The 26,662-nt window shown below is 40.5% G+C and overlaps 1 protein-coding gene and 1 long non-coding RNA gene across 2 annotated transcripts in view; one reads left to right on the top strand and one right to left on the bottom strand.

Moving 5' to 3' along the window:
- Positions 1-20,358, bottom strand: part of SCAF4 (SR-related CTD associated factor 4) — an 87,135-nt gene extending 66,777 nt beyond the window's left edge. Inside the window, exon 1 of the mRNA XM_061627852.1 lies at positions 20,004-20,358. Coding sequence (XP_061483836.1) covers positions 20,004-20,033 — 30 coding nt within the window. The 5' untranslated portion in view covers positions 20,034-20,358. The remainder of the gene's footprint in view (positions 1-20,003) is intronic.
- Positions 19,417-23,270, top strand: LOC133385233 (uncharacterized). The gene is made up of 3 exons (XR_009762822.1): positions 19,417-20,574; positions 22,340-22,382; positions 23,153-23,270. It is a non-coding gene; the product is annotated as an uncharacterized LOC133385233 (long non-coding RNA).
- Positions 23,271-26,662: the final 3,392 nt, after the last annotated feature.

Raw genomic sequence — 26,662 nt, 5'->3', positions numbered from 1 at the left:
TGGAGGCCACTTCGTGTGCCAAGTGCAAACACAGTATTCATTCTTTCTCTCTCCCTCTCTCTCCCTCTCTCCCTCTCACTCACTCACTCACTCACTCACTCACTCACCAAGAGAGAGAGAGAGAGAGAGTCATCTTTCACCTCCACAGTTCTTTATCTCCATTCTGCTGCTGTCTCCTTCTCCTCCTTTATCCATGTTCTTGCCCTCTGGCTCCTTTTTCCCTCCACTCCATTCCTCACCACCACCATCCATTTTTTAAAACATTTGTTTTCTCCACTCCACCCCATCTCACTCTCCACCTCCTCCCTCATCGCCTCCTACCCACCCACAGAGCTCGAGGGAAGAGTGATGCCGCACAGAAGCCCAGTTTGAGGCACATGATTTTCATGCACAAATCAGAGGAGCAGAAGACTTCCCCCTCCCCAAGTAATGTCCAAAAGTGCTGGAAACATTAAAATTACTCCACAAAAGTAATACAATTACAGTAGGGCCCCGCTTCTCAGCGTTCCGCTAATACGGCAGTGGCCCAGCAGGGAGCAAGAGCACCCTGCCCTGGAGTGGGAGGCAGGGAAGCTTCTTGGTGCTGGCTGCGGTGGCGCTCTCTCCCTCGGCCCTGGACTAGGACACCCCGAACTGGTCGGAGGAGGAGAAAGAAGCAGCTGGCTGAAGACTCCCAGCGCCAGCCTCCCTCCCTCCCTCTGGCCCATGGCGAGGGCAAAGTGGGTCAGGCTGGAGAAGCGAGCCTCCCGGCGCAGCCAATGCCGAGGCCAGCACCAGGAGGTGGGGCGGCATGAGGAGGCACCAGAACCCTCGGCCTCTAGCATCCCCCGCAGAGCAGATACAGCGCGCCGGCCAGGACCAAGATGCCCTTCATGGAGCTGGAGACGAGCCTCCTGGCTGCGCGGCTGCCCCATGACCTGCCCACCAAGTTGTGTGCAGTGGCAACGGGCATCTTGGGGAAGCCCCAGGAGGTAAAGAGGGAGGAGGAGCCCAACGGCCTCCCCCGTGATGATGCAATCCCTGCGCAGCCTGAAGAGTGGGGAGGCTGCGGCTGGCATGCCCCAGACCGCCCTCATTGCCACTTCTGACGGCCTGGCTGCAGCCCCCCAAAACAATACCCTCTGTGGGACACACACACACCCAGAACCGAGTGGGGCCCTAATGTACTCCTAGTTCTATTACAATCAAAATGTAAAGGAATTACCCACTGATTCCTCAAAAAAGTAATGAATTACAAGTTATTCGTTACTTGTAACTAATTACTTCCAAGCTCTGACACGCACACGCACACACACAAAGTGGCCACTGTATGTTTAAATCCCTATACTGTTTGGAAGCTGACTAACCCACAATGGTGTATACACCCCAAAAGGTGTTTCTTCTTAATAGACCTGGATCTAGAATTAAACCAACTTTGGGTTGGGTCAAAAACATGACCAGCTTGCCTGGAACATCAAGACAGGCAGCCACAGAAATAGAAGGCCTGCCACTGTCAACATCAAGAAAAGAGGAAAGTATTGAATACAATGACAGAAAATCAAAGCAATGATGTACTTTATGTAACTGTTTTCTGTCCTACACATGGAGTTTTGAAATATGGTTGTGCTTAGGCTGCTCATGTGATGTGTGTTATGGCTGCCAGTCCTGTGAGATTTGTTATTACAGGTAATTCATAACTCATGAATATTGCACTGCTATAGTGATGCATGTGCATTTGTGCATACAATGGCACAATATTTTAAGTTTTAAAACTATGGGGTTATTTAGTTCCCATAGACCATCATGTCAGGTTTTGTATGATATGGGGTATTGGTACATAAGCCATTGAGGTAAACAATTTTTTTTTACTTACAAATGGTATCATGCTTAATACCTTCAACCAGGTATTTTATATATATGGCTTTCTTGTTGTACATTCCCAGACTGATAGTCAATTCTACTATCAATGGAGGATTAATCATCTGGGTTTTCCACTAAAAAAATGAATCAACTTAAAAACTGCCCTGCCCGTGCATATTCAACTACAGCAGCTATACAGAGTGACTTTCCACTGCTCAGATTTTCACATTTTGAGGAAAAACTCTTTAGCCAAAGACAAACAGAATCTGACAATATCCCCCGAGTGACTATTATATCAGAGGTCTGCTCCTCCTTTTAGTGAGTCTAATACTTTTAAGATGCACTCCCACTCTCTTCTGCTGTTGCTCTACATACATAGTCAACACCTCCCATTCCACTTAACAAAGATTCAAGGCACTTTACAATATTTAAATTAAACTAGTGATAGATAAATCATGTAAACAATAAAAGAAACTAACCAAAAAATACAAACTTTATTACGTTGATGAGGGAAGCAATTCAATCAGACTTCAAATACCGTATGGAACAGTACAGTCTCTCTCAGGCACTGGAATGTCAAGCAGGCCATACAAGACTCTTAGGATAATAAATTTCTGGGCCTGGATGCTACAACAGAGAAGGCCTATCTGATGTCCTCATCAACCATACTTCAGTTGGCATTGGAACAGGGCCTGCCCAGAACAACTGAACAGGCATACAAAATCACATGGGAAAAGATGATCCGCTAAATACCCTGACAGACTGTTTAAAGGCAATAACCAGCACCTTTAACAGAGCTTGAAAACAAAATGAAAGCCAATGCAACTGATGCAGTAGCGGCATCACATGATCCCTGACATGTGTCCTAGTTAGAACCTTTGCTGTCACATTTTGCACCAGCTAGTTTCCAAGTGCTTCTGAAGAACAGCTCCACACAGTGTGTTGTAGTAATCCAATCTGGAGCTACGTAGGGCATGTGTGATAGTAGACAGATGGCATGGCCGAGTAAGATTGTCTTCCAAGATAAGGTCTTTAACAGTGGGGCCATAAGTGACTGTGGAGGCCAATTCTGGATCCACACACCCTCCCACAGAGAGGACATAGGTTTCCAGATGTAAGATGGTAGCAATGAGGATTTGTTTGACGTGCCTTCCGCTTAGCTCGTCTGTCCCGTTCGCCCTGTATTCGTGCTTCTTCAAAGTCCACTAAATATATCATACACTTCTAGACATAGCTAATAATGTTAATATAGGAACAGGACTTGAACTCAGTGGTAAAACCCGTTTTCCATAATAAAGGCCCAAGGTTCAACCTCTGGTATCTGCAAAAAATTACTAAATGGCAGCTCTCAATTTATACTTTCAATAAACTTTTTCTTCATTTAGAAATACAGGATGCTACCTTATACCAGGTCAGACCATTGTAACAACTAGCTCAGAATTGTGTGCCTTGAAACCATGAAAAGCTACTCCCAGTTGGACATTAGTGTTTCCTAGCTTCATGTGGAGATGTCAGGGGCTGAACCCGAGACTTTTTGCACGCAATGTGCTCTCTTGCTGCCCTTTTTTGTCTTTATGTTGCAGACCTTTGTTTTTTGCACATTTCTGGGTATGTGAGATAGGTGTTAGGTAAGAGGAAGCTCAGTGGTTATAAGCAAGCTGTCTTTCAAGGAAGCTTGTCTATCATTACTCACCTCCTTACAAAACATAACAAACTTGCAAGCAACCCTAAAGTTTTCCAGAACACAGTTTGAAAACTGCTGCTATAGAAGAATGCAAAAGTCTTAACTATTAACCAGTGCATTGTCTGGTATACCAATGGAAAACTTCCAAGAAGCAGTTTCAACAGAATTAAAGTAAACACTTTTAGAGAGAGAGAATGATAACAGCAGTATTAAGCATTTGCCTATTTCAGGTATTTGAAAAATTAAATAATTATTCACTAATAGGCAAAAAACCTTGCAGTTTAAGAACATACCTATAGCCTAGAGGTATTTCTATCAAACTTTAAAAAGCAGGGAAATTGGGCAGCTATAGTGAATGCACCAGGGGAGAAGGAGACCTGAACTCCTCTCTGAGATATTGGACTGCCCTACAAAGTTGTCAAAATGCAAACACCATTTGGGTTGGTCTTTCACAGTCCAATCCACTTGCTGTGTAGCTTGGAAGAATTTGGTAACATGTGCCTCTGAGTGTATGGTGAGTAGTGACAACACCTGCAATCTCCAAAGATAGGGAATTATATTTTTGTATGTTTGTTGGTGTTCTTCTTACTTTGCTTCTTTCCTGTGTTACTAATGTTTCTAGAGAGAATCTAAACTAGAAAATTTTATTTTCCTCATTCTTCATCCTAGAAATCTGTGTCAAATTCATTTTATTATTTCAAAGCCTTTTTATTGGTCAATGTCATATGATGGTGAAGACAGCCTTTTGTGTTTCAAATTGGAGGTTATGCTCTATTTCTATTTTGGGCTCATTGACAGTTGAATGTGAAACTGCAGTTTGGTGTAAAATCAGACTGATTAGAATATGTTGCTACTCGGACTTCCCGGAAGTAGTGCTGGCTGGTGGTTGTCTCTGAGGGAGCTCTGCCTCAGAGGAAGCTTTTTTCAGGTTAAAAGCCAGCCAAGAGGAATCTTGGACTGGCTTAAATGTTCTCCAAGGTATAGGAGAACCGATCAGATTTTCCACAAGACTTCGTTGAGCTGTCGGCGGCTGGAATTGATCAGGAAATTCCTGAGATAAGAAGGCATGCCGATCGGCTGAAGACGGAGTCAGGATTTCCACGCAAGCTGTACTGGAAAAAAGCGAAGCGTTCTTTTTTTTTCTTCTTAAAAAAAACGTTCTTAACCAGCGAGCCTACTTCTGTCTAAATCTTATCATTCGGCTTAAATTACTGCAATAAAAGGGATTTGTTTACGAATCAGCAACTGAGAAACCTGGGTGAGTCATACTTTTTCTCTTTTAAATATAATTAAGGAAGAAAGAAAATGTAAACAACTTATATACTTTTTTTACGACAAAAAGCTGGCCTGAATTTGGAGTTTTAAAGTTTAAAAACGGATGAGAGGTAATTATTATATTTTGGACTATTTTTCTCTTTGGACTATTTCTCTTTGGACGAATCTGCTGCTCGTATATGTTACTAATTGTTTGGTGTTGGCAACCAGAATTGTTTTGCATTCTTGGATGTAGATAAGAACTGTGCTGTGCTGGCTGGACTTCAATAACAGGCCTGGAATATTAACTCTTTTGTTGGTGGAGGAAAAAAAAAGAAATAGACTGCCTCTAGGTTTTGAAACAGTGATTAATATCAGAAATTAAAGGCTTCTCTTGAAAATGACAACTAGAAAAGCAACTAAGGCCCAGGAGCGAAGAGGTTCTACTGATCCACAGGAAGGGGCTATACCCCCAGATATGTTTCAAAAAATAATGGAAGGGATTAATGATATAAAACAGGAAATGAAAACTGAACTGACAGATATAAAAGACTATATTAAAACACAAGTGGATGAGATCAAAGGGACAATTGGGCAAATAAAGGAGGATGCAAAAAACACTAAAGAAAAGGTACAAATCTTGGAGAATAGAACAGATATATTAAATCTGGAATTAGAAAAAAACCTGGATTATATGGCTGTGACTGAAATGAGAAATAAAGAACATTGTTTGAGATTCCGTGCAATTCCTGAGGAAACAGGTGAAGACATCAGAGATAAAATTGTTAATGCTCTAGTAAAATTTCTGGATTTGAATGAAGATCGGATGCAATTTGAAATAGACAAAGTGTATAGAATTAATTCCAGATATGCAACAATGAATAAAATTCCAAGAGATGTGCTTGTTCATTTTATAAAGAAGACGACCAGAGATATGGTATTACAGCAACACTTTAAAAATACCTTTAAAATTGATGGTAAGGAAATACTGGTGATGAAAGAAATTCCTATTAGACTTTTACGTAAGAGAAAAGAATATGCTTTCCTTACAGAGAAACTTAAGCAACGCAAAATTCAATTTAGATGGGATGTTCCAGAAGGAGTGATCTTTACATTCAGACAACAGAAATATAGATTGAATACTGTTCAAAAAGCAAGGGACTTCTTGAGAAAAGCTTCAAAAGACATGGATGAAGATAAACTCAAAGATATGGATATAATTCCTGGGAAACAAAGTCAACAAAGATATGCAGAGGAAGGGAAGGAAGATGATGGATTAAAAGGAGCATCAGGCACATTTTAAAATACACGCTTAAAGATGGATTACAAATATCTAACTTGGAATATAAATGGAGCCAATACGGCGCAGAAGAGAAAGAAAGTGTTTCATTATTTGAAAAAATTAAAATTGGATATAATTTGTTTACAAGAAACTCATATTAAGAAGAAAGATTCCAAATATTTGATTTGTAAAAATTTGGGTGAAGAATTTATTTCGGCTGGACCAAAAAAAAAAATGGAGTTGTTCGCTACATTAACCCACAATTGCTTCCTAAATTGGTATTACTGGATGATAGTGGTAGATTTGTGGGGGTTGAAATTACTCTACAGGGTACAAACATTTTGATAGTGGGTATCTATGCCCCCAATGAAGATAAAACAAGGTTTTACACAGGACTTATGGAAAAATTGTCAGAGTTTTCATATGACCATTGGTGTGTTATGGGTGATTGGAATGGGGTAATCTCACCAAATATTGATAGGCTTTCTGAAAAAAATATCAAAGAGACACAGGGTAAATTACCGAAGATTTGCTTTGAACTGATGGAACATTTAGAATTGGTGGATACCTGGAGATATATAAATGATAATGCAAAGGAATTTACTTATTTCTCAGAAAGACACAAAACATTATCGAGGATTGATATGATTTGGATGTCTAAAATTTTAGCGAAGGATACTTTTAAAATGGATATATTACCAAAAACTTTTTCGGATCATAACCCTGTGATATTAACTTTAAAAAAGAAAAATCTTGGATTTAGATGGAGACTAAATGAATCTTTATTACAGAATGACAAAGTAGTACAAGAATGTAAGAAGAAATTAAAAGAGTTTTTTGAACATAATTTACATAAAGGAACAAGTGAAAATATCGTTTGGGATACAAGTAAGGCATTTATGAGGGGATATCTTACTAAATGTAACTCTGAATTAAAAAAAAAGAAACAACAGAAAATGCAATTAATCTTGGAAGAAATAAAACAAAAAGAGGAAGAATTGAAAAAGAATCCAACTAAAGTTTCTATTGTAAATCAAATTAAAATGTTACAGAAGCAAGTATCAATGCTGACAGTTAGAGAAATTGAAAGAAAACTAAATTTTGCTAAACAAAGGACTTTTGAATTTGCAAATAAACCTGGGAAATGGTTAGCATATAAATTAAGAAAAGAACATCAAAAAAATATTATTTTAAAGATACAAGAAGGAGATGAGACGTTGACAGATAATGTAAAAATTAAAAAGATTTTTCATCAATATTATTCAACATTGTACAAATGTCAGGAAATTCCATCTGAAAAAATAGAAGAGTATATATCTAAACAGAATTTGCCTAAAATTACAGACTTTCAGAGACAAGCTATTAATGGCCCTATTACGTCAAGAGAGATATCTGAAGCTATAAACAAAATTAAATTAGGAAAGGCACCAGGACCAGATGGGTTATCTGCAATGTATTATAAATGTTTGGAGGAAGAACTCTTACTACCTTTACAGTCTACAATGAATCTTATTCTGCAAGAGGGAAAGATACCGGATAGTTGGAAAAATGCTAATATAACATTAATACCTAAAGAGGAGCAAGATTTAACTAAAACAAAAAATTATCGACCAATATCTCTATTGAATAATGACTATAAAATTTTTACAATGATCTTGGCAGAAAGATTGAAAATAATATTGCAACAATTTATTCAGGAAGATCAATCAGGGTTTTTACCTAAAAGACAATTACGTGACAACGTCAGGAATGTCTTGAATGTTTTGGAATATTTAGAACAACGAAATGATAAACAAGCAGCTTTGATTTTTTTAGATGCTGAAAAAGCATTTGATAATTTGAATTGGAAATGTATGTTTCAGGTTTTGGAGCAAATGGATTTTGGAGACAATTTTATAAAATGGATTAGATCGATTTATACATCTCAGAAGGCTCAGATAATTGTTAACGGAGATTTAACGGATTCATGTGAAATACAAAAGGGTACAAGACAGGGATGTCCTTTATCTCCCCTTTTATTTATTCTGGTCTTAGAAGTGCTGCTTAGAGATATAAGGCAAGATAAAAGAATTTCGGGATTAAAGATAAAAAAAGAAGAATATAAATTGAGAGCATTTGCTGATGATTTGATAATTGTACTAGAAAATCCTTTGGAAGGAATTAATGTATTGATGGACAAATTAAAAGAATTTGGACCGTTAGCAGGATTTAAGATTAACAATCAAAAAACAAAGATGTTGGTGAAAAATTTAACTTTAAGGGAACAGAAAGTGTTAATGGACAAGACAGATTTTACAATAGAGAAAAAGTTGAAATATTTAGGTATCATTATGACAAATAAAAATTCAAAGTTGTTTCATAATAATTATGAAAAATTATGGACAGAGATTAAGAAAGACTTGCTAAAATGGGATAAACTACAACTGTCATTAATGGGTAGAATATCTGTGATAAAAATGAATGTATTACCGAGAATGATGTTTTTGTTTCAAACAATACCTGTAATATCCTCTGATTTACCTTTTAAACAATGGCAAAAAGATATCTCTAAATTTGTATGGCAAGGAAAAAAACCTAGAGTTAAATTTAAACTACTACAAGATGCCAAAGAAAGAGGAGGACTGGGATTACCAAATCTGAGACTTTATTTTGCTGCCTGCTGTCTAGTCTGGATAAAGGAATGGATCTTATTGAGGAATAAAAGACTATTGGATTTGGAGGGCCATAATTTGAAGTGGGGATGGCATGGATATCTATGGTATGACAAAGTAAAAGTAAATGTAGACTTTAACAATCATTTTATAAGACGTCCTCTGTTGAAAATATGGAATAGATATAAACCAAGGTTTTATTCGAAAATACCATTATGTGTCTCAAGCCAAGAAGCGTTTTATAGAAGAGAAATGGCTGGAAAAGAGAAATGGTTAACTTATCAAGAACTATTAGAAAATGTACATGGAGAATATATAATGAAAGAGAGAGAACAACTGACAAAGGAAGGATATAGTTTTCAATGGTTCGCCTATTTACAATTGTTAGAAAGATATAAAATGGACAAGAAAATGTATGGGTTTGAAATAAGTAAATCTGATTTTGAAATAGGATTGTGTACAAATGATGAAAATATAATTGCGAAAATGTATAAACTCTTATTGAAAATGGATATGGAGGAAGAACAAGTAAAAGAGTGTATGGTAAAGTGGGCAAAAAAATTTGGTTATAACATACAAATGGATCAATGGGAAAATATGTGGAAAAAAGGTTTGAAATTTACACTATGTTATAATCTTAAAGAAAATTTTTATAAAATGATGTACCGTTGGTACATGACTCCAGAAAAGTTGTCAAAAATGTATAGTAATGTTTCTAATGTTTGTTGGAAATGTAAACAACAAGAAGGATCATTTTATCATATGTGGTGGTTGTGTAAAAAGGCAAAATCATTTTGGGCACAGATAGGTAGGAAGATGCAAAAAATTCTAAAGATAAATATTCAGTCAAAACCAGAATTTTTTTTATTGGGTTTTATGGATAAACAAATAGAAAAGAAATATGGAAGAATAATATTGTATATGATTACGGCAGCAAGATTATTATATGCACAAAAGTGGAAAATGGAATCAACACCAACAATGGAAGAATGGCTATTGAAATTAACGGACTTAGTAGAAATGGATAAATTGACATGTTTACTTAGAGAAAAATCGACAGATACATTTCTTAAGGAATGGAAGCCTCTCTTAGACTTTTTGTTGAAAGATCAAAATAAAATGATGATACTGGGATTTGACGATTAATTAAGACAGCTTATGGAGAAAAGGGATTCTGTATGTATACATTAAAGGACAGGTTTGATGTATATTATATACTTATAGCTGATCTGCGACAAATCGGAAGTCAACTATTTTATTTTTATTTTTTGTTGTTGTATTGTTATGTCTTTTTGACTTTGTTTTGTTTGTTTTTGGAAAAATTTGAATAAAAATTATTAAAAAAAAAAAAAGAATATGTTGCTACTTAACCAATGCCTCTAGCTGTTGGAAAAAACAACAAAGCTTGGCCTGCCCAAGATGCATGTTTTCAGCCTGCTATTCTTAAACTACTCCACTTAAGGAAAGGTGGGCATAGTCAATTAAAAACATAGAGCACATCTAGATTTTTGCTACATTATATTTCACCTCCCACTGTTTTATCTTGTGCAAACTGAGACACTCCTCATGTCCATTGGAAACTATTATGCAGAATGGTCAGTGCCGTTATTCCACAATTGTTTTTGGAGCTTTTTTTTATTGTTGTAAATTGTTGCTGTACTTCACATATTCACAGAAACAGAAGCAAAAGAAAATGATTTCCTATAGGAAATTGCAAAGCAAATCAAACAAAGTGACTCTCTGAACTATATCAGCTGTCTTAATATTGATGCTTCCTCCCTGCTAAAACAAGATCAGCACAGCACAAGTCTTGTTTCTGTTATGCTAAAGTAATAAGGGCCTATTAAAAGGTAGTAGTCAAATTGTGGGTTCCCTGAGACATCCCCATGAGTTATTTGTAATGGTAGGCAATATTGGAACATCTGTTCTATCAGGACTTCTGTGATTCAGGGGAAATCTTACAATGCTCATGGAACTTTTATATATATGTGTGTGTGCCTATAGTAATATAAATGTAAGAAAATAAAATAATGCATATGTAGGCTAAGTGATCTGATTTAAATCATAAATCTGATGTACATAGAACAGCACACTGTGCTGTTCTTTACACCAGTGCTTGGAATGAATTAGTTCAATTGAAGAAAAAATATCTTAAATCTTTTTTTTGTTTGCTGTTTATGTTTACTGTTGGTAGGTTGATTTTATTGTGATATTCTGTATTTTAATCTTTTTGTACACCGCCCAGAGAGCCACTCGCTATGGGCGGTTTAAAAATGAAACAAACAAACAAACAAAAAATTTGGGCTGACTACAGGTGTTGCCACCACCCACCATATACTGAGGCACATGTTACCAAATTCTTCCAAGCTACACAGCAAGTGGATTGGACTGTGCAATACCAACCGAAATGGTGTTTGCATTTTGACAACTTTGTAGGGCAGTCCAACATCTCAGAGAGGTGCTCAGGTCTCCCGCTACCCTGGTGCATTCATTATAGCTGCCCAAATTCCTTGCTTTTTAAAGTTTGATAGAAATACCTCTAGGCTATAGGTATGTTCTTAAACTGCAAGGTTTTTTGCCTATTAGTGAATTTCCCTGCTGTTTAATCCAGGAGGTAAGAAATAGGATCTTGTGCAAGTTTGCTGAGAGTGGATTGATCATTTGCATGCTTATTGAGTCCAGTAGAATTTACTCCCCTGCAATCATGCTTAGGATAGGTGAAACAGACTACAGGGGATGGGGAGGGGAGGAGGAGGAGGGAGGGGAGGACTGGGATGGGAGCAGGCGGGAGGGGGAGCGGAGGAGGACAGATTTGATCATTTGCATGTTTATTGAATTCAGTGTGATTTACTCCCGTGCAATCATGCTTAGGATAGGTAAAAGTGACCGGGGGGGGGAGGGCTGGAGTGTGCAGGGGAGGAGAAAGAAGGAAGAGGGGAGGGGAGGAAGAAGGGAGGGGAGAGGGGAAAAGCAAGTCTGATCATTTGCATGCTTATAGAGTTCAATGGCATTTACTTCTGTGCAATCATGCTTATGATAGCTAAAACTGACCATGGGGATGAGGAAGGGGAAGGGAATGGGTAGGAATGGGCAAAGGAAGGGGGAGGGAAGGGGCAAGAGGGGGGATAGGAGGAAGGAGAAGGGAGGATGGGTTTGATCATTTGCATACTTTTTTAGTTCAACGGGATTTATTTCTGTGCAATCCTGTTTGAAAATGGAATGCCTTCAAGTCAATCCTGACTTACGTTGACCCTATGAATAGGGTTTTCATGGTAAACGGTATTCAGAGGTAGTTTTACCATTGCCTTCCTCTGCGGCTGAGAGGCACTGACTGGCCCAAGGTCACCCAGTGTGCTTCATGGCTGTGTGGGGATTCAAATTCTAGTCTCCCAGGTCGTAGTCCAACATTGACCTGGGGGAGGGGCAGGGAGGGGAGGAGATTAGATGGGTGGGTACTGGGCAGAGGGGAAGCCCCTTTCCAAATGGAAAACACTGTGAACAGTATCATTGCTTTTCAGCGTTTCCCCCAACTTTTTATTCTACAGTAGGCACATGTAGCCTCCCACCCAAATTTAAACCAAAGCTGCCCCTGGCCACATCCACACCAGGCCTTGATTTCACTTTCGACAGTCATGGCTTCTCTCAAAGAATCCTGCAAAGTGTAGTTAGTGAAGGGTGCTGAGAGTTGCTAGAAGACGCCCTGTCCCCCTCACAGACTTCAATCAGAGTGGCTGACTGTTAAACCAGTCTGGCCGCTGAAGCTCTGTCAGTGGAACAGGAGTCTCCTCTCAACACCCTTCACAAACTACAGTTCCCAGGATTCTCTGAGGGAAGCCACGACTGTCCCAAGTGAAATCAAAGTCTGGTGTGGGTTTGCCCTCCTGATTAGCGAAGCCCAGCAGCTGTCTGACTTTTAGAACCCTGACAGTTGATTCTTACTGAGCATGCCCGTTGTTATCATAGGGTTCCACCCAAAATTTATTAAATTAATTAAAAATCAGCCAGGCATTTTTTAAACTTTTAAACTGCAAAAGATGAAGATCAGAGTATGGGGCAAGGTCAGTATTAGTGGTGAGCGGGCTTGCGTGTTCCAATGAACCCTGTGAGCGATACCGTCGGGAGTCATGTACTCCCAGCAGGGTCACCCCTGGCGGTAAGGTCAAGGGAGAAGAACCAGACAAAGAACGATCCAAGAAAGTCCTCAACAGCAGAACAGGCGGAGGACAACAGCTGTGAAGGCGGATAAAGGCTGCAGCAGATAAAAGACTTCCAAGCGTCGTGGTATCCATGCCATTGGATCAAACCCTTTTTCTGTCAAGATGGTGTGTTGATCGTTGTGCGCCGATCTCCCCACATAAAACAAATTCACACACAGGCGTTTTCCAAGCAAAGTGCTTATCTTGGAAGACAATCTTACTTGGCCACAAGTGATTGCCAATGAATGAATGAGGATTACAGGTACAGTAGGGCCCCGCTTACTGGCGTTCCGTTTTGCGGCGGCTTTCAATTCTGAGAAATTCCCCGTTTTAAAGCCGATTTTGCGCTTTTACGGCATTTTGCAACATTTTCACACGACGCAGCCCGTTATAGTCAATGGGTTCCGCTTTATGGCGGGGGCCTGGTCCCTAACCCGCTGTATTAGCGGGGCCCTACTGTACTCTGTGAACATGGCTGATTTTTAATGAATTTCAACAGATTATGAGAACTCTCAGATAAAAAAGTCCAAAAGGGCTCTGGGTTTTTCCCCTCTCTCTTTACACTTTGAACTATCTGTTCTCCCTGACTGTTTTGTGTATCACCGTGAAAATTGAGAATTTTGTTAAGCAAGCGTTTCTAAGTTCAGGACTATAAGTTTTGTAAAGTTTTGTTTTGAAACGAGTTCACTGCAGCTGGTGCAAAATGCTGTGATATGGGTGCTGACAGTTATGGTGCCCCAGGGGCATACAACACTGCTCTTGAAGCAGTTGCGCTGGCTGCCTATTTGTTATCAATTCAAGGTTATGACTTTGACATATAAAGCTTTAATCAGCTTGGGACCAAACTACCTGAAAGAAAGCCTATCCCACTCAATACTATTCTGCCTCTAATCAAAGATCAGCAGGGACACTCTAGTAATTGTACCATCTTCAGTGGTTGTCTGGTTGGCCAGAATTCAGAATAGGGCTTTCTTTACTATAACACCTCAGCTCTGGTATGCTCTCCCCTTTGAGATCAGGCAGGCTCCTCCACTGGGTGGCTTCCAGCAACGGCTAAATCATTTCTGTTCCGCCAGGCCTTTCAACAAGAGTGGTGAGCTTTCAATTATGTTAAGCTATGATCAGGAAGTTTCTGGTTTAATTGTCATCTGTCATTTGCCAAGATACTCCCTCTCAACCTAAACCCCCTCCCCATCTGCAATATGGAGACAATACTCATCTTACAAGATTTTAAAAGATTACATAACACAATACATATAAAGTGCTTTGAACAATCAAAAGTAGTATACTAACAGCTAAATATTAGTCCAGAGACCCAGTGGTGTAGTGGTTAGAGTATTGGACTACGACCTGGGAGACCAGGGTTCGAATCCCCACACAGTCATGAAGCTCACTGGGTAACCTTGGGCCAGTCACTGCCTCTCAGCCTCAGAGGAAGGTAAACCACCTCTGAATACTGCTTACCGTAAGTTGGAATCGATTTGAAGGCAGTCCAATTCCATTTTTTCAAGTATTAGTCCAGCATTCTGTTTCCAAGAAAAGACAGCCAAATACTTCTAAGAAGCCCACAAGCATGACTTGTAGGCAATAGCCTTAACCCATTGTTCACCCCCAGCAAATGCCATTTGGTTATCATAGCCAAAGTGGTGACAGGCCGGGCCTCTTCAAAAATTTATCCAATCCCTTTAAAACTTCTAAGTTACTAGCCATTTCAATATAGGGTGGCAGCATATTTAATACATAAATAGTATGTGGTGTGAAAATGTACTTCCTTTCGTCGGTTCTAATTCTACCTTCAATCAATTATACTGGTCACTCTCTAGTTCTAGTATTATGAGGGAGTGGAGTTTCTATCTGCTTTCACCACACCATACATGATTTTATAAATTTATTTCATATCCCATCTCAGCTGACTTTTTTATAAACTAAAAAGTCCCAAATGCCTTTCCTATAAGTACCCCAGCCCTTTGATAATTTGGATTGTCCTTCTCCAACTCTTGTGATATCATTTTTGAGATGAGGCAATAAGAATCAAACACCATATATTGTATAAAGGAATTAAAATATTGGGGGGTTTTATTTTCAATTCCTATCCTAATTCCTTGTATGGAATTTCCCCTTTTTCACTACTATTAACATATTTTCACTGAGCTATCCACCATGAAAGATCCTTCGTGGCGCAGAGTGGTAAGTGGCGGTAACGCAGCCGTAGCTCTGCTCACGGCTGGAGTTCGATTCCAACGAAAGGAGGAAGTCGAATCTCTGGTAAAAGGGGTCAAGGTCCACTCAGCCTTCCATCCATCCATGGTCGGTAAAATGAGTACCCGGCATATGCTGGGGGGTAAAGAACGGCCGGGGACGGAACTGGCAATCCCACCCCATATATATGGTCTGCCTAGTAAACGTCGCAAGACATCACCCTAAGAGTCGGAAACTACTCACACTACAAGTGCAGGGACACCTTTACCTTTACCTTTATTCACCATGAGCTCAAGTTCTCTTGCTTGATTAGTTCAGACTCCATCAATGTATATGTGAAATTACTGACTTTTCAGAATAGCAACCACATTAGGGCTCCTGCTGGGAGGAAGGGCGGGACTTAAATAAAATAAATTACAGATTTAATAAGTTCTAAAAGATGGGAAATCTCTACTCTATTCAACAACGGTCAACATTTCCTATGGAACACAGTGTGTCCAGTTCTGAGAACAGAAGGCAGTTCAAGACATGTTGACAAGTTGGAGGACATTTAGAACTGAGGTATGAAAATGAATTAAAAAAATAAAAATCGTAACAAATAGCATTAGGAATCTTTGTCCTGGGGAAAGGAGAAGGGCAAAAGGAAATCGGCTTCTATCAACTTCCAAATGTTAAATATATTATGAAATTACATATATATTTTATTTTATTTATTTAATTAAGCTTATATACCGCCCGACTAGCAACAGCTCTCTGGGCGGTGAACATTAAAAATACAATAAAAATAACACAAAACTGTACACAAAACTGTACAGTCTAAAATCAAAATATAATAATTTACAATTAACAGGAATTAAAATGCCTCAGAGAAGAGAAAGGTTTTAACCTGGCGCCGAAAAGATGACAGTGTCGGCGCCAGGCGCACCTCCTCGAGGAGACCATTCCATAGTTCGGGGGCCACCACTGAGAAGGCCCTAGATCTTGTCACCACTCTCCGGGCTTCCCTATGAGTCGGAACCCAGAGAAGGGCCTTCGTAGTAGACTGTAGTGTACGGGACAGTTCATATCAGGAGAGGCGTTCTGACAGATATCGTGGTCCCGCGCCGTTTAAGGCTTTATAGGTAAGTACCAACACTTTGAATCTGGCCCTGAAGCATACTGGAAGCCAGTGCAAACGGGCTAGCACAGGTGTTATATGCTCAGACCGCTTAGTTCTTGTTAGCAGTCTGGCCGCCGCATTTTGCACTAGCTGTAGCTTCCGAATCGTCTTCAAAGGTAGCCCTATGTAAAGCGCATTGCAGTAGTCCAGACGCGAGGTTACCATAGCATGTACCACTGATGAGAGGTCCTCCTTACTCAGATAGGGACGTAGCTGGGCTACCAACCGAAGTTGGTAGAACGCATTCCGGGCCACCGAGGCTACATGAGCCTCAAGTGTGAGGGAAGAGTCTAAGATGACTCCCAGACTACGCACCTGTATCTTTAAATTCCATTAGGAAAAAAGCAGAAACATGTTTTAAATAGAGGAAGGGAAGTTACAACTAGGAAATATGTTGTGGGCCATCCCACCCTGTTTTGTAATGTCACAAGTGCTATACCACTGGTGTAAATATATCTAAAAATATATCTAACCTAGCAATTGCTGCCTCCAGCAAAATAATATTATCAATGATATTAAAGAAAAGCGCTATATATATATAATACCACAGATATATCAACTCCTGTCAGCAGGAAGCATTTCAGTACCTTCAACAACCAACAGTGATATACCCCCTATTCTTCTGTTCCTATTTTATGTCTGGTAGAACCCTAGAAGCATATTGATTGCACATAAAATACCATCGAATTCTATTTCTGTTATCACAAGTGGCATATGGGGCGTAGATTATAAAGTCAATAATGGAATAAACAGTCTGGAGAGACTATTGTCGAAGTTTTCTGAGTAAATTTGTTGGGAGGTTCTTTTAACCCAGCTTTTTCCAACCTGGTGCCCTCGTAGATATTTTAGACTACAACTCCTATCAGGCCGAGCCAACATGGCTAATAGTCAAGCATGATGGGAGTTGAACGCCAGCAATATCTGGAGAGCATCAGGTTGGGGAAGGCTGCTTTAGGTATATACTATACTGTCAAGTGGTAGGGGGTCAAGGTACATGACCCATTTGGTGTCTTCGAACTTTAGAATCCCACAATATGTAATTAAATTTCACTTTCCTGGAAAAGAGAACACAAATCCCTGAAGGAAACTGGAATATATAAGTACTGTGAATTATTTGAAACAACATGCCCATCACTGCTCCTACATCATGCCCATTACTGCTCCCATTTTATTTTAAAAGTATACCTTATTTCTCAGAGCAGAGCCCTTTACAAGCACAACACACAAGATGCAATTATGGGATCTGGGCCGCAACCAGAACCTAGCTGTAAACAATCTATTAAAAAGGTTTAGTTAAAACACATTGTTTTAACATAAGACTACTAAATAGAAAGGAGTCCTCCATAAGGTTTATGGCTGTAAAATCCAAGGCACAATTAGATTTAGGGTCCATTCTAACCAGTAGGATTTAGGATTGAGAATAAGTTATTAGATATCACTATTTACACTAGACATTACACACAATCATTTTATTATTTCTCTGGTAGATAAAACCTACATAATATGCATTCAAGCATGCATGTAAAATGTCAAGATGACTTGCATTCTAGCCTTGTAAATAATGGGCAAACTGCCCACTCCACCCCTACTTGCCTACTCCCTTTCTTCATTCAATATGCGCCACAATGATGCAGCACAGGTTTCACTCTCCTGTTAATCTCTGAACACAGAATACCAGTGCAGTACACCAAAACCTGAAGGAACAGTCACACTGCTGTACTATGACCTCTAAGCAGGGCAGAGGGAGGGGGTCAGCACAGCCTCTTCCTAGCTTTCTGCAATCAGAGAATGCACAATGATGTAGTAGCCATTCTAACACTTAGCTGAACATTGTGACTATCTGCTTTCAAAGCTCACACACAGTAATATTAAAGCACACCTTGAAATAATTTTCTCATTACAGGCAGTTAATCAGCTGCTCATTCTCTTGCTGGAAGTCTTACCCAAACCAGACATTGATGACCATAGTATTTATAATACATTTTGTATACAAATACTGAAAAGTATCAATTTGTTAAACACATCCCTTACATACTTGGTGCATGTTCTACAAGTTCTACTGAAGTTGCTGAAGACACCTTTCATGAAGTTGAATAACATTTAGATTCATGTTAAGATAAATAAGCATCATTACCGCAGCTGGGGTAAACAAAAATTGCTCCTGGGCAAGACCCAAGTGACTAAATGAACCTGACACTTATGCACAGCTGTTTTGATATTTCATATGGGGAGCATATGCACTTGTATTATTGTATTCACTGATAGAGTGCTTGGCAGTTATATATGCATCTCTCTCTATTCCTCTTTAAACAGCTATTAGCTCTTTAGGACTGAAAAAAGATACCTAGAGGCATGTACAGCTGCCATAATGATGTGCAAAAGGCAATATTCTGGAGACAGTTGTGCAGTGTGTGCTCTTAGGTAAGCTTGTAACTGTGTATTTAAATGGAAGCTAGCATGATCCTCTATCTCAAATTTACAAGAAGTCACAATGAGCGAATGTTACATAGATTTCCGCTCTATGAAACACATGCAATGATCTAAACTTGAAAATCTGCTTTGTACTGCTTTGTTCAAGAAAAATCTATTTTTATGCAAACTTTATCTGGCTAGATGCAGCACTAAACACATTAAATTGTAAATCTTATGCAATCCATATGTAGTTTTCAAGAACACGTTTGTCCATTTTCCTGAGAGATAGCAACGTTGCTTTTTTCAAGTATATTTTTTAATGAATATCTACTGTCAAATACATTAAAGAAAAGCTAGTGGCAATCATTCGCCAGACACTTTGGCTTGGAATTCTTCTGGCAATCGGTCGAGAGAATATAGTCAATGCTACTTTTATAAAAGCAAGTGTCTGATACTGGCTAGGAACTTTCTACTGGTTGACATCAACTACCTCACTTTCCTGCTCACCTTAACCAACGCTGAAAAGAGCGGGAAATCTTCCAGAATTTCTGTTCACACTCCCACAATCTGCGCTGTTTATATTATCTAAACTAATTACTGCGAAGTGTTTTATCCATCACTATATTTTGTAATGCAGAGGGATGTACAGCATCACAAAAGCAGTTGAGTGGTAACTTTAAATACACAACCTTTTGATGGATGGGATAGTAGGCAAGAAATAAAAAGCCTCGAGACGTCCTATCTCTTCGCATATCATGGATCGTCATCAAATCGCAAAGAAAGGGGCCAAGAACTTCCTCCTCTCTCCAATCGTCGTCGCCGCCCCCCATCCCATTCTCTCTGAAGGCGCGCACACACATTCACTCCATAAAGGCCCTCCCCGCCTGCAAACGAAGCGCATACACGCACAAATTTCCATTCCCTGTCGGTCCTTTGGCCTACAGGGTTGACCTTAGGCAGCCCGGCTGGCGAGACCGGGATAGGCTAGCCAGTTCTTACGCCCCTCCAAGCTTTGAGAGGCGACGCGGTGCTATTCGGGGAGCGGGGCACCGAGTATGAGAAGGGAAAAGGGACAGATGGGCCCTGAAGCTCCGTGTCAGCGGACGCAGCGCCACCACCCGCAGGGCCCAAGAGAGGCCTCAGAAGACAGAAAGCCCCTGGTGATTCTTCCCTCACGGCTCTTCCGTCTCAGCCTTGGCCTATGAACTCCTCCCTCACAGTTCCAGAGTTTGGAGCGGTATCTGCCACCACCACCCCCTCCCACCAAACAGACCGGGCCTGGCGTGGCCTGCTCTCCCCGCGCTCCCTTGCGGGGCTCCATTCCCACCTCCTGGTTGAAAGCGTTCACGGCCTCCATGTTGTCGCTCGGCAGCCTTTGGTAGCGCGCGCGAAGGAGCCCCGAGGAGGTCGCGGGACGTCGTTTTCGTCAGCGTCCCGCCTTCAGGACCTCGGCGCTAACATGTCCGTTTGGCGGTAGCCCGCAGCATCTCGTTGGCAAAATCTCGGCGCAGACTGTCTCCCTCCCTACAGGACGGCGGCGCCCACGCTGCGAACAGTACTCTGGGATAGCGCAGGCCTCCGGGCCTCGCGCCACCCATCGGAGAAGGAAGAGCGACGTACAAAAACTCCCATCGACTGGCATACAAACGAACAAGCGAGCACGCGCTCCGGGAGGATCACGTGACACCATTCACTTTCCCCCCGCCTTCCACTTTTCATCTCCAATTTCCGGAGACTCCCAGAAGCTGCCGATTCCCCTTTCTCGTGGGTCGTGGGAAAGGAGGCAAACTCATTCTCACTTTAATTTACTATGGATTAGATGGAAATCGTTACGAAAAGAAAATCTCACTGTTACCCACTTTATACTACATACTCCATTAAAGTCAATGCTGAGTAAGGTCGGTTTTAAGCAAACCAACCAGTAAACAAACCGTGGTTCCCGGGTAATCTTGCAACCTTAACAGTCTAGAACAGTTGAAGAAGAGCCTTCAGAAATGTGTAATTAGGGCAGTAGTGCTCATACGCCGCAAGATAGTAAAGGCCTGACGGCTGAGTGTCCCAATTTTCATTACTGAGATTTTGGAAGATATCGTTGTCCCTTAATTCGATAGCAGAACATATTAGAAAGCCCTATATTTAGAACACTTAGTTTCTGTTTGCTTTTTGGAGTGCAGCTAAATTAAATTTGGGGATGGGGGAATGCCTCTTTCACACTGCAGCAATTTTCAGTGTAGTAATAATACAGCGCCTACAGTTCCCAGATATTTAGCGTCAGATAAGCTGTCATTGCAGGTACTTTCAATGGGAAATGAATTATATGTTGTAATGGCAAAAATTGGCTCAGAATCTGTTTAGGTAGTCATCCTAAGCACACTTAGGTATTTCATTCTGTTTGATTTCCTTCTTTCTCTGAAGTAAATCTGTTTAGTAAATTTGAGAACAGCTACATACTTTGCATCTCACTGCACCAATAAATAGCACTCAAATTGGAATATTGATTGAGTTTATTTATGCAGAAGACAATACTTCCTTAAGTCCCTCATTTTCCTTTTCTCGGGGCTAAAATAACATAACTACACTAAACATGTAATTAAATAGTATTATCAGCAACAGATAGAGAGCCAGTGTGGTGTAGTGGTTAGTGAGTTGGACTACGACCTGGGAGACCAGGGTTCAAATCCCCACACAACCATGAAACACACTGAGTGACCTTGGACCGGTCACTGCCTCTCAGCCTCAGAGGAAGGCAATGGTAACCTCCCTCTGAATACTACTTACCATGAAAACCCTATTCATAGGGTTACCGTAAGTTGGGATCAACTTGAAAGCAGTCCATTTTCATCAACAACATAAAAGGAAGAGTGACTTTATAGTTATCTTTATTGTTAATTTTTTTAAGCCATGCTGGCATTTTGCTTGGGGATTTTTCACTTATGGGTATATTGCTTTCCCCTTTTCTTGAGGCACAAATACTCAGGCTCCACTTTATATGAAATATTTTTTTAAAAGCTTATTATTGTTATAATATCTGATCCTCCAAGGAGCAAAGTAAAGCACACATAAGGATTATCCCATTTTATCCTAACAACAAACCTGTGTGGTATAGGTAACACTGATGCAGAGTGATTAGCCCAAGGTAACCCAGTGAGTTTCATAGCTGAGGAAGATTTGAATCTAGATTTCTCAGGTTCAGATCCAACATAGCACTACACTGCACTCTCTGTGTGTGTGTATGTAAACACAGTAACACACACATATTACAAGTTTTCTTACAAGTGATGGCCCCAATGCAGTTAAAGTTAATTATGACTAACAGCATAATTAACTCTAACTGCACTCTTGGAAGTAAGTCCTATTCAGTTCCATGTACTTTCTGAATGGTAAGTATGTTTAGGATTGCAGCCTAAGTCCCACCTGAAACTAAAGGAACATGTTAGATTAGTTACATTATTTTCTGTGTGAGGTAGTGCCAACAGATTTTAACAGAATAGAGGTCTGTCACTCTGGGGAAGAGGCGGGGAATCACCAAGGGTGTTCGCAGAAATATTTCAGAGTCGGGGGAGCAAGGTCTATGAAATATTACTGCAGGTCATTGGCAACCCACTCCACCCACCATTTATTTATTTATTTTATTTATATCCCGCCCTTCCTTTCTCCCAGTAGGATGCTGAAGACAAGGAATGAGAAACAATGGTGGACTTTGCCTGTAGGTAATTTACTGTATTGTATGGGATTGTCAGAACTAACTTCTAACAAATTGCTTTATTTGTCCATTTAACAACAATAATGGAGTACGGCACTAGAAAGATATACGTTTGTCCATTGATCAACAATAATGTAGGATTCTATTTTATTTATTTATTTGTTACATTTATACCCCACCTTTCTTTCACCATGGAACCCAAGGCAGCATACATGTGGTTCCCAGGCAGTCTCCCATGGATGGCACTGACCAGACCCAGACCTGCTTAGCTTCAGTAAGGTGGTGGCCTCATGCCTTCAGACCATAGCTGGGACCAGTTTCTAAATCCCTAAGACTTTTAAAGATCAGATATTTTAAACAGAATCTGCCATGGCTGTCTTGTAGAATTCCAGACATAAGGTCTGAAACCAGTCAGACTGTTTTTGTTAGTTTTATCTGTCCAATCCATAATGTGAAAGAAACTTTTTTGTTAGTACTTGTCTGTCCATACCATAAAATATATAAAATGAATCATTCTTTAAACAAAAACTGGAGTCTGAGGATTTTGGCCAAAATAGTCAATAACTTTTTTTATACATTCCAGACAAGCAATCTTTACTCATTGTTGAACAATTCAATTGTGCATGTTGTAACTGGCAGGAAAAGTGCTGTCAGGATGACCATTTTAATAGTAGGGAACAGTTTTGTGTGGACCAACAGTTCAGTAAGGCATATGTTACATAATAATAAGTGTGTTTCTTTGGTGTTTCTTGTTCCTCTCAACTCATACCAAGTGACAGATTCGTCCCCAACAGTTTCAGATTTATATCATTCCTGAATGGAATTGCCATGGGCTTGAAAGTCTGTTTCTTCAGTGTGGTACATCTGAGAAGAATGTAGCTTCAGCAACTTAAGCAGGTTGGTTTTCATCACTAAAATACGTCTTAAGTGAGTTAATAAGTGAATCCAGATAAAGAATGTAGATTACATTTATATACAGCCCCACAGCCAAAGCTCTCTGGGTGGTTTACAGCAATTAAAAACATTAAAAACAAATATACAAATTTTAAAAAACAAAAAACAATTTAAAAACAATTTAAAACATTTTAAAACAATTTAAAAACACATGCTAAAATGCCTGGGAGAAGAGGAAAGTCTTGACCTGGCGCCGAAAAGATAAGTATTGGCACCAGGCGCACCTTGTCAGAGAGATCATTCCATAATTTGGGGGCCACCACTGAGAAGGCCCTCTCCCTTGTTGCCAGACTCCCAGCTTCCCTCAGAGGAGGCAACCAGAGGAAGGCCTTAGATGTTAAGCGTAGTGTACGGGTGGGTTCATGTCAGGAGAGGCGTTCCATCAGGTATTGTGGTCCTAAGCCGTGTAAGGCTTTATAAGTTAAAACCAGCACCTTGAATCGAGCTCAGAAACATACAGGCAGCCAATGAAAGTGGGCCAGAATCGGTTTTATATGTTTGAACCATCTGGTCCCTGTTACCAATCTGGCCGCTGCATTTTGCACAAGCTGCAATTTCCAAACCGTCTTCAAAGGCAGCCCCATGTAGAGCACATTGCAGTAATCTAACTTGGAGGTTACCAGAGCATGGACCACTGAAGCCAGGTTATCCCTGTCCAGATAGGGGCGTAGCTGGGCCACAAACCAAAGTTGGTAAAAGGCACTCCGTGCCACCAAGCCTACCTGAGCCTCAAGTGGCAGAGATGGTTCTAGGAGAACCGCCAAGCTATGAACCTGCACCTTCAGGGGGAATACAACCCCATCCAGGACAGGTTGGACATCCACCATCCGGTCAGAAGAACCACCCACTAGCAGCATCTCAGTCTTGTCTGGATTGAGCCTCAGTTTATTAGCCCTCATCCAGTCCATTGTCACAGTGAGGCACTGATTCAGCACATTGACAGGCTCACCTGAAGAAGATGAAAAGGAGAAATAGAGCTGCGTGTCATCAGCATACTGATGGCAATGCACTCCAAAGCTCTGGATGACCGCACTCAGCGGTTTCATGTAGATGTCGAACAGCATGGGGGACAGAACTGACCCCTGCAGAACCCCATACTGGAGAGTCCAGGGTGCCAAGCAATGTTCCCCAAGCACCACCTTCTGGAGCTGACCTGCCAAGTAGGAGTGGAACCACCACCATGCAGTCCTTCCCACTCCCAACTCAGCCAGTCTTCCCAGAAGGATATCATGGTTGATGGTATCGAAAGCCGCTGAGAGATCAAGGAGAATCAACAGAGTCACACTCCCCCTGTCTCTCTCCCGACAAAGGTCATCGTACAGGGCAACCAAGGCTGTTTCCATGCCAAAACCAGGCCTGAAACCTGACTGAAATGGATCCACATAATCGGTCTCATCCAAGAGTGTCTGGAGCTGGCCTGCCACAACTCGTTCAAGGACCTTGCCCAGGAATGGAACATTTGCTACCAGGAATGGAACCATTGGGATCATTGGGATGATTAGTACAGTTTTATGCTGTGTGGTTTGTCTAGGTGCTGAAAGTGCTACATCCACTTCATCTGCCAGTTTCTTGCGCTTCTCTGTTATTGTGCTAAATGTCTTCTCACTAGCTTCCCTGTATTGTTCCATTATTCCCAGCAACTCGTATATGTGCTTCAATTTCCATTAGATCTAATTTTACTGACTGCAGAACTTGGGTGACTGGCTCTAGCACTGAGGAATATTTGCTTATGGTCACAAGACAAACAATTAAAATTTAAGTCTGTGATGCCCATAACAACTAGTATGAAAGTTGTCTTGCCGTAGCGTCGGTTGATTGATTGCTAATTGCTTGAGTTGTGAGACAATTGTTCTATAATTTTCTGCAATAACAAGGATACTCTTGTATTTTTGAGTCCACCATGTTTCACGTAGCATTGGTGAGTTAGGTATTAGATGTCATCTTTAGATATTTTCATGGAAAAAAATTATGATGGCTTTAATCGTGCCAACTCTATTACATACATTGCATACACTGTTCAGATAGTTTACAGTGATATTAAGTCTATGGGCTAGGCAGTGGACAAAGGTTGCCTGTGGACAGATTGCCCTGATTTGTGCTTGAACCTCACCTTCTTTTCCTGCCATGGTTGAACAACCATTATATCCTTATCCAACTAATTTACTGAGATCTAGTCCAAAATCAGAACAAGCAGATAAAATTGTGTTGGCTATCCCAACTGGTCTGAGACTGAAATGAATCCAAAGAATTCTTCATGTACAGATGTATTCCCATCACTTACTTCTACAAATATTATACCTAAAGACAGTTGTTCTATGTCAGGAATATCTGCCATTTCATCTGCTAAAACGGAGACTCTCATGGAAGCATTAGCCCTCATAACTATGTTTTCCCTCAGAATTTGGCCATACAACTTTATAAACTCATTCTGTGTTGTTGCAGATGTATATCTGGCATTGTTTGCCCCTATTTCCATTTTTTAAATATTTCACCCCCTGCCTCAACACGAAACTCTAAAATATCTATCATGTTATCTGTGTACTGGTCTTACCATGAAGAGCAAGGTCATGTGACCCACAATATATAATGGTTGACATTATAGAGTGCAGGTTTTGCCATGCAGCTAGAAACTGGGAGAGAGATCAGTGCAGCCTTATTTTTTCATTAGCTGCTGGGATAAGATGTTCAATAAATATAGTGGTTAGCATACTACAAGTTGTCTCGTGCTGTTTCCAGACTGCAAAAAGGAGAATTTACTACAGTAAGGAAAGCCTGGAGGCTATTGCAAGGAGGCCCATTACCAAAAAAGCCATACTGAAAAACTAAGATCCTAGAATTATAGAATAGTAGAATTGGAAGGGGCCTATAAAGCCATCGAGCCCAACCCCCTGCTCAATGCAGGAATCCAAGTTAAAGCATACCCAACAGGTGGCTGTCCATCTGCCTCTTGAAGGCCTCCAATGTTGGAGAGCCCCCCACTTCCCTAGGTAATTGGTTCCATTGTCTTACCACTGTACAGGAAGATTTTCCTGATGTTAAGCCAAATTTGCCTTCCTGTGAGCCTATTATTCCATGTCCTGCATTGTGGGACAATCGAGAAGAGAAGATATCCTGACCCGCCTCTGTACTTGAAGAGTATCATATCTCCCCTCAGTCTTCTCTTCTCCAGGCTAAACATGCCCCATTCTTTCAGTCTGTCCTCATAGGGCTTTGTTTCCAGTCTCCTAATCATCCTTGTAACCCTTCTCTGAACCTGCTGCAGTTTGTCTGGACCCTTCTTAAAGTGTGGCGTCCAGAACTAGATGCAGGACTCAATATGAGGCCTAATC

This window comes from Rhineura floridana, chromosome 5, assembly GCF_030035675.1.
Source record: "Rhineura floridana isolate rRhiFlo1 chromosome 5, rRhiFlo1.hap2, whole genome shotgun sequence".
In the NCBI taxonomy this organism is placed as follows: Eukaryota; Metazoa; Chordata; class Lepidosauria; order Squamata; family Rhineuridae; genus Rhineura; species Rhineura floridana.
Note: the sequence above shows the minus strand (reverse complement) of the source record. Positions and strands in the feature narration are given on the sequence as shown.